This window comes from Penaeus chinensis, chromosome 31, assembly GCF_019202785.1.
Source record: "Penaeus chinensis breed Huanghai No. 1 chromosome 31, ASM1920278v2, whole genome shotgun sequence".
NCBI classification, from domain to species: domain Eukaryota; kingdom Metazoa; phylum Arthropoda; class Malacostraca; order Decapoda; family Penaeidae; genus Penaeus; species Penaeus chinensis.
The window spans coordinates 7,489,450-7,499,008 of record NC_061849.1 but is presented as its reverse complement, the minus strand read 5'-3'; the positions used below and the strand labels follow the sequence as shown (position 1 = coordinate 7,499,008).

The following is a 9,559-nucleotide window of genomic DNA, read 5'->3' as shown; positions in this document are numbered from 1 at the left end:
CTAAAATTCATTGGCAATTTGAAGATCTTCATGATATAATACTTCCGTATATTTGAGTATAGTTTTCTCTGAAGAAAACATTACGTTATCAACATAAGGTGTAATATGAAAATTCATTGGCCATTTGAAGCAGATCTTCATGATATAATACTTCCATATATTTGAATATAGTCTTCTCTGAAGAAAACATTTTGTTATCAACATATGGTGTAATATGAAAATTACACAAATACCAGCTCTTTCATGTAAAACAGCAAATTTACTGTTAATCGTGTTGATTTGTGCATGTGGCAGTGTATTTTGCATCATCGGTGAATGTACTATGAACTTGGATTAGACTTTAATACGGTATTAACTTTAGTAACTCCCAGAGGACACCTATTGCGCCCCTGGTGTGATACAATCCTGGTAAATCAAACTGACCATAACTAAACTTTTTTATTTAAATAACTGAACATTTAAAATATCATCTTCTCAAAGGATATATATGAGCTTTATTTTAAAATGACTATACTACTAAAATCAATTTGCGATGAACCTTGATTTTTTTTAGAGACATATGGATATAATTACAAATATCTATCAATTTATTTCATAAAGATACAAGAAGAAAAGTTTAACAATTAAAATCAACTAGATAATATGTACTTGAACTATAGACTACATTTATGATTCATATATTTAAACCATTACAGATATCTTCACATGAAAAATATAACTACACACAAAAATAATAAAACAATCTGTCTATTACAGAGGCACCAATATTATTTTTATAGCTAAGTGACTACCAGTGATAAACATAGCTTCATACTAATGCACACATACTTTATATAATTATATCCTACATTAGAGAAACAAGAAAAAAAAAAAAAATTAATAACTGCCAAAATCTGAAACAATACCTGCATACAATATTTACATATTCCTGATTTAAAAGTAAATATATGTATCACCTTAGTCAACTTGTGTCTACAGTCTGTTTAAAGCTAATTCTTGAGCCTAGGCATCCAAGTCAATACAAAGTGGTATGTGGTATCTTGCATAACTGCTGGAGTAGAAATCGGCGGTTACACACCTTGACTCCTAAAGCAGCGACTCTCCAAGAGACTCTGTTGGTGAAAAAGTAAATTAATGATGTGACAATTATCGGTCACTGGGAATTATGGAACAGAACCAGCAATAGTGAAAATCTTCACGACTGTGTTAGTCTACCTCTTCATACTGACAATACAACGCCTGAGTGGCAAACCTATCACAGAAAATATGTGTGTGTGTGTGTGTGTGTGTGTGTGTGTGTGTGTGTGTGTGTGTGTGTGTGTGTGTGTGTGTGTGTGTGTGTGTGTGTGTGTGTGTGTGTGTGTGTGTGTGTGTGTGTGTGTGGTGTGTGTGTGTGGGGTGTGTGTGTGTGTGTGTGTGTGTGTGTGTGTGTGTGTGTGTGTGTGTGTGTGTGTGTGTGTGTGTGTGTGTGTGTGTGTGTGTGTGTGTGTGTGTGTGTGTGTGGGGTGTGTGTGTGTGTGTGTGTGTGTGTGTGTGTGTGTGTGTGTGTGTGTGTGTGTGTGTGTGTGTGTGTGTGTGTGTGTGTGTGTGTGTGTGTGTGTGTGTGGTGTGTGTGTGTGTGTGTGTGGTGTGTGTGTGTGTGTGGTGTGTGTGTGTGTGTGGTGTGTGTGTGTGTGTGGTGTGTGTGTGTGGTGTGTGTGTGTGGTGTGTGTGTGTGTGTGTGTGTGTGTGTGTGTGTGTGTGTGTGTGTGTGTGTGTGTGTGTGTGTGTGTGTGTGTGTGTGTGTGTGTGTGTGTGTGTGTGTGTGTGTGTGTGTGTGTGTGTGTGTGTGTGTGTGTGTGTGTGTGTGTGTGTGTGTGTGTGTGTGAGTGAGTGAGTGAGTGAGTGAGTGAGTGAGTGAGTGAGTGAGTGAGTGAGTGTGTGTGTGTGTGTGTGTGTGTGTGTGTGTGTGTGTGTGTGTGTGTGTGTGTGTGTGAGTGTGTGTAAACATATACGTACATATATATATATATATATATATATATATATATATATATATATATATATAAAGCTATATAGATACATGGATATTTATATGTCTAAACATATATGAATATAAGTATATGTGTGTAAATATATTTATATAAATTTATGTATATAAATGTATATATGTATGTATGTAGATGCATACATATATATATAGACATGTATATGTTCATATATGTCACTTAATTAACTACAAAGTTATAATTTCTAGGATTTACTTACCTAAGTGAAGTATATTAATTATATCATGTTGAAACCTGAGGCATGCTATTACTACCTTCTTCACAATCTACAAAATAAGATAATGTAATCATATTTTTAATGTTTTACACCCAGTTAGTACTATTTACTGTTTTCATCTTTCAAACCACTGAAATTTGATACAAAGGGTTAGTAAAGCATTTATGTATCACCAAGCCAACAAAAATGAAAGTATAGATAAAAGAAAAAATGTTTGTTAGTATGTCACATTTCATGTAGCTCTGATCATTCTTGAAAAATAAAGGCGGTAAAATGTCTCAAAAGAAAATTGTGAATGGCACCTATTTTCTATTTTCTTGCAAGAAACATTGAGAAGTTTTAGGGAACTGTCCTTCAGCATAGTCTCTTTTTGTTGGTAAACAGAAGAAGGTCTTAATGACTGACATGAGTGTGGCAGAATGAGATTTTTACTGCGTACTTCTTCTTTTTCTGAGTGGGGTTAATTGGAACATGTTCTCTATTGGTTATTATTTCTATCAATCTTATCCCAATGTCGCTGGGAAAATGCTGTGCTCATTTTAGATTTTCTTGTGAAATGTCTCTGCACATAGATGGCTCTGCTACTGCTTAGCCACAAAGGAGTCAGTTTGTAGATCTTGTGACCTTACCTGATTTCACCTTTCATTAATTTGGTATGAAAAAAGTTTATTTTTACTAATGCTATCAATATTGATAGTGTTATTTCTAATATAGACATTATAATTACTATAATGTTGTTGACAGTAGTGACAATGTAAGATGACATACAATATTTTAGAAAATCAAGGAACAGGGTAAACCATTGATATTCATAGTACTAGTAAAAAATACATTTTTCCTGCCAATTCAAATCAGGTTAGGTCACAAGGTCTACTAACCCAATGCCGACGGGCATGACAGCTACGTACGTGCTATCCCCACAGTGAGTTACTTGTTTAATTGCTTTTATACATAGATGGCAACACTTGTACTAAATTCCCAATGAGCCAATTACGAGTACTGCCTGTCTCGCCCGTTTACCCTTTTCTTTGATTTCCGAAAATATTTTGTCTTATTTTGTTGTTACCATTATTATAACATTATAGTAATTATAATATTTATAATAAAAATAACACCATCAATATTCATATGTAAATATGATAGTAAAATTTTTTTTTTCTGCCAATTCAAATTAGGTAAGGTCACAAGGTCTACTGACTGACTCCTTTGTGGCTAAGCACTAGCAGAGCCATCTATGTGTAGAGACATTTCACAAAAAATATAGAAAATAAGCACAGCATTTTCTCCATTTTTTATTCATTTTCCCCGGTGGCATTGGGTTAAATAAAGGTTGCTGAATATTAATTCTTTTTCTTAGCCTAAAATACATAGACAGAAAAAATAAAGATGGACTAGCGAATGACAAGAGGCTTCAGTTGTGTTGGAAGCTTGAGAAAGGGGTCTTGAGTATTAAAATAGTTGGTAACCATTGGACTAAAGTGCACATAATAATGAAATGTATATAATAAAGAAACAAGTGCTATCCAGAAAAATCATGCTGCCCATAATTATTGGTTGCATGCATTATAAGCAAATTTTCATATTGCATTAAATGTTAATACTTAGGAATTTGAAAATTTATAACTCCTCAGAGGGGACTATGCACAAATTTATAAAACCTTACCTAAGGATCCATAAAAAGGTCTACCATTTAGATCACTGTTGTCATGATAGCCTGGAGAAGAAAATAAAGACATAACTCATTAACAATATAGACAGATAAATAATATACAAATATTACTAAAGAAGTAAAATGTGTAAACTATATGCTTCGAAAGTGCAAAAAATACAGTGAAGGGTCTCTTCAAGTGAAAGGCAGCCAGTCTTGAAGTTAGGGAAAGGAGTTGTGGCAAGAGACCAATTAATTAGATATAAGTAATAACATATGCATGCATGCAACCACACACACAGAAGCTTTCAAGATTTACTAACCTTTGGTCTCTGTAAACACAAATGAGCCCCGTTGAGTCAAGCTGTGTAGATCTCTAGTTGAAGAACTTGTTGCAACTCTCTGACTATCATCAGTAATTGTGGGCCTATAGTCTCCTGTTATAAAATGAACAACATCATAACCAATTAGCAATAGAAAGGTAATGCTTATGGTTTGCCACCAACATTTTAAAGGAAGATATATATATATATATATATATATATATATATATATATATATATATATATATATATATATATATAAATCCTATATTTGTGTATATATGACAATAATGCATACAAAAAACATACATCACACACATATATAAATATTTATATACATACATACAAACATATAAATTTATATATATATAGATATAATTAAATATTCCAATGTAGGAGAGCTATACTTTAGTTGATCTATGAGTGATAATGGTTACAGTGTATGATGGAGAATTTGAAGGGGAAGGAGCTTGGGGTGAGATAAGGAATGAGAGGGGGAAGGTGGTGTTGTATCAGGAGGGATATCAGGAGGTGGAGGATCTGGGGAAGGGCACAGTTGTGACACAAGGGATTCACGTGTGTATCCAGGAGGGAGTGGAAGGGATAGAGGGGATGGAGGGAGGGTTAATGTAGGTGGAGCTGGAGCTGGGGGGGATGGGCTGTGTTGGGAGGGAGTGGGAGGAAGGGGTGTAGGGGGAATATGAGTAGGAGGAGGATGAATAATGGCAGTCACTTAGAGTGTGGATGAGGGGTTTTGGTGTCAATTTGGGACTCCAGTAGATAGTTTGGAATATCTTCAAAAATTTCTGTAAAAGAGTTGGTTGGGGAGTTTTGTCAAAGGTTTTCTTAAGAGGGGAGGATGAGGAGACTAGTGTCTTAGGAGCAGAGACAAAGGAAGGTGGAGGTGAGTGCGCAGTAGGAGAAGAAGGGGTGGTATGTTTAGTATGTCTGCTGCAGGTAGTGCAGGGGAGGAAAGGGGAAGATGTTGGGGCTGCAGTAGAGATTGGGGTGTCTGGATTTAGAATGAGAAAATAATTTGATTGAGGAAGGTAGAAGGTAGAGGTGAGGAAGTAAGATATAGAAGGGATAGGTATAGTTGAGGGTGTATTAACATGTTTGGGAGGGAGAGGGAAAGCGCAGAGTAGGGAGTAAGAGAAAAACCTCATCGATGTGCTTCCTGTCTGGCTTCACACAGAGTGAGACCAAGTCTTAATCAAACTTAACCCAATGGCGACGGGTCAGCCAAAGCGCCCCGAGGCAATGATTCGGCTTGATGTACCGAATTCACGCGCTCAAAGTCAGCGCGTTGCCGCGGTTCGCCAGAGAGTAGTTTTTTTAGTTTTCTATACCCGTCGCCAATGGTATAAACTTGAAGGTGAGGCAGCCCCTATAAATTATGGGGGCTGCCACAGTTGGCACATGTGCGTGACTGTGCAAAGCAGTTTGATCAGTTCTGACCAGGTTGGGCACATATAGGGCATCAGGCTGTGGAATGGCAGTGTTTGGCAGGATGTCCTAAATGCCAACAATTTTGACACTAACGTGGATGTTGATATGGTTGGAAAGGAAGGGATTCTTAACCAATGTAAATATTACAGGAAAGGTCATGTTTATGAAAAGTAATTTTGGCAATGTTGGTGGGGTTCTTACGATGACCTTTAGGAGGAATAGAGTAGCACTGTACTGATATCACATCATAGTCCATGAAGCAGGCAAATAAGTCTTCTCCACAGTCTGAACAATTTTTGTTATAAATAGGGCAGTTTGCTGGGACATAGAGACAGTTCCAGTACAAGTATTGAGGGTTGGATGAGGTTCTGTAGTTGATAATGTTATAGCTTGGTTTTTCAGATGTAACTGTGACAAGAAGAGAATGATCAGGCCAGCTACGGAATGAGACTTTACCTACTTGCTGGAAGAGAAGAGTGTTGTTAGAGTAAGGAGCTGTGGGGGATCATGAAAAATTGGTCCCATTTGGCTGGGCTAAATAGAGTATTTAAGATATTTGTAGAGATAGGGTAGGGGTGGTAAAAGGATGGTGATGTGTGGAAGAGAGAGTAGTGTTGAGGGAGGTAGTATTATGGAGAGGTGGACAATAAGGCTGTAAAGTAGTAATAAGGGAGGATCGGGTGTTGATGAAGAAGGTTGTGGGGGTAGAGGTGATGAAGTTGAACATGTTGGGAGGGTAGGAATATCTGGAAATTGAGTGTTGACTTGGGCGGATAATGTATTAGTAGGCATTGAGGAGGGGGTAGTAATTGCAGTATTCAGAGCCGTGGTCAAAGGAAAGCCTGGGGTTGAGGATCCAGAAGAGTTTGAATTGGTGGGGTTATTTGATGAAGAGAAAGCCTCATTGCACCTAATAAGGGTATAACATCTTCATTATTGGCCATGGTAAGCCTAGACTATATTGGGGATAGAAATAGTGCACCCCTCAGGGTCCCCTTGAGGGGTAAGGGCTAGACAACTAAAACAGGGGAATAGTGTGCCCATGGCTCCTTCAAGCTGTTGAAGACTGGCACAAAGTTTGCCTTTAATCCTTTCAGCATGGCTCTCTTCCTTAGGAAGTGTATAGTAGAAGGGGCTGGAGAAGAGATGGAAACAAAAATGCATTTAGGGAAATTAGTTGAGTCAAGGGCTGAGGCCCAAGGCAGGGGAGATCCCTAGCATTGGGTTCCAGTCCTTGCCTCCTAAGTGCTCCCATGACAACAATGGGCAAGGCATTGGGGGGGGGGGACACACACACACACACACACACACACACACACACACACACACACACACACACACACACACACACACACACACACACACACACACACACACACACACACACACACACACACACACACACATACACATATATGTGTGTGTGTGTGTATATATATACACACACATACATACATACATACATACATATATACATATATATATATAAATATATATAAATATATATATATATAAATAATCCTTTGATCTGGGTGCTTTGCTGCACACATGCAGCTTAAAATCTGGCTATGATGGTTTACTTGAGCAGCCACTCTCAAAAGTGTGTGGCTTGTAGTCTGGGTACACACAAACACTTGCTTGTCAGGACTCCTTCCCTCCCCTTTGGAATATTATTACCTGTTTTTCTGCATATGTGTATATGCATATACACATATACATACATATTCATATAAGTATATATATACATATATATATGCATATGCATATATATATATATATATATATATATATATATATATATATATATATATATATATATATACATACACACATATATATATACATACATATACATATATACATATACATATATATATATATATATATATATATATATATATATATATATATATATATATATATATATGTATGTATGTAGGTATATATATATAAATATATATGATATATACATATATGTATATATATAATATATATAGATATAAACACATTTATATATATATTATATTCATATAGACATATATACATATATACATATATATATATAATATACATATAATTATAGAAACATATTTATATATAAACATATATAATATATATATATATATATATATATATATATATATATATATATCTATATATATACATATGTACATATATTACACAGAAATATACGCACACATATGTATGCATACACGCACTACACAGACACATACATATATACACACACACACACACACACACACACACATATATATATATATATATATATATATATATATATATATATATATATATATATATATATATGTATTTTTTGTGTATGTGTGTACATGGGAGGTTTAGTAGTAATACTAAATATAATTAGTCAATAGGATATATAAATGAAAAAAATGTCTTCTGCACTTACCTCTACATACTCTGTCTGTCAACTGAAGGAGGAAAGCTCTATCACGCATTTCAAGCTCCAGCTGTTTTCGTAGTACATTAATCATCTCTGCTCGCCCTTCTGCCATGGATTTGGCACAGTATACCAAAAGGCTGTAATACAAAATCATAATATGAGAAATACCTAACTATGTTTTAGAAGACAAAAAACTAAATAATATTAACAGATAGGGCTGGAGATACCCAATAAAAAAAACTACACAATTTCTAAAGGACTAAAATCTAGAGTCAATATAAATTCTAAAGATAACAGACAGTTGTCCGCCAAACTGTAAACTGAGACTACTTTCTAACTGTAATGTAATTGTTGACTTCTTCAATGCTATGGGATGTGGTGGAGGATTACACTGTAGGCCTAGAGCAGTGATTCATACCTCATATTCTGCCTTTTACCTCCTTGGTATAGGTGATTCAGTATTTACCCTTTTGTTTTACCTAATTGTGTGTATATATATATCACATTTATGAATATGTACAAAGGAAATATTGGTTTTCTGGTTTTATAAGGCAAGTATAAATACATATTCTTCTGTTATAATCATAAACTTGCTAGGAATATTTACTAACAGTAATCCAAGTTTTATGCATTTTATTTTTGTTGAATGAATCAATATTTTCATTAAAACTGCTCTCCAATACAGTTGCTCATATACTGAGTACATAATAAAACTTACATTAGAATCCCTAGGATTCCTGCTACCACCCCTGGCTTGAAGATCCAAGAGATCACACTTAGGACTGTCTGCTGGTTGCTGTTTGTAAGATCCCATAGGAAATCTATATAGTGATCATAATTCCTGAACGGCCCACAATCATGTGATGCATCACCTCTGAAAAGATTTTATAAAACATGTAAAATATACTGTAAAAGAGTTGCGAACTAATATTAAAAGTTAAAACAAAGTGACAACAACAAAACAACAGAATTTCTCATGTAAATTACACCAGAATAACAATAAAACCAAAATTGGGGCCCTTTCACCAAATTTTTATTTTGCTGTCCTTGAATCATCTTCATGCTTATTGCCAGTAAAGAGAGGATAACATCAGTTTTACATGAACATGAAATTCCTGAATATTCACCTGCTTTACAAGTTAATTGAATCTCTGTGAATACAAGAATGCATACATAAATATAAATATATATATATATATATATATATATATATATATATATACACACAAACATATATATACATTATATATTATGTATGTTTATATATATACATATATATACACACACAAACATGTATATACATTATATATGTATGTATATATATACACACATATGTATGTAAATGTTTGTGGATGTGTAGTATACATATATATAATACCTATATACATACATATATATATATATATACATACATACATACATACATACATACATACATACATACATACATAC

General features: G+C 34.8%; 1 protein-coding gene across 6 annotated transcripts in view; it reads right to left on the bottom strand.

The window, feature by feature from the left end:
* Positions 1-425: 425 nt before the first annotated feature.
* Positions 426-9,559, bottom strand: part of LOC125041799 (transmembrane channel-like protein 5) — a 40,661-nt gene continuing 31,527 nt past the window's right edge. For 5 of the 6 annotated variants that reach the window (XM_047637105.1, XM_047637103.1, XM_047637104.1 and 2 more), the window contains 6 exons: positions 8,826-8,981; positions 8,114-8,244; positions 4,237-4,350; positions 3,929-3,979; positions 2,248-2,314; positions 426-1,112 (listed from right to left, as the gene is read on the bottom strand). In XM_047637105.1, coding sequence (XP_047493061.1) covers positions 2,271-2,314; positions 3,929-3,979; positions 4,237-4,350; positions 8,114-8,244; positions 8,826-8,981 — 496 coding nt within the window. In that variant the 3' untranslated portion in view covers positions 426-1,112; positions 2,248-2,270. The remainder of the gene's footprint in view (positions 1,113-2,247; positions 2,315-3,928; positions 3,980-4,236; positions 4,351-8,113; positions 8,245-8,825; positions 8,982-9,559) is intronic. The other variant, XM_047637108.1, reaches the window with a different exon arrangement.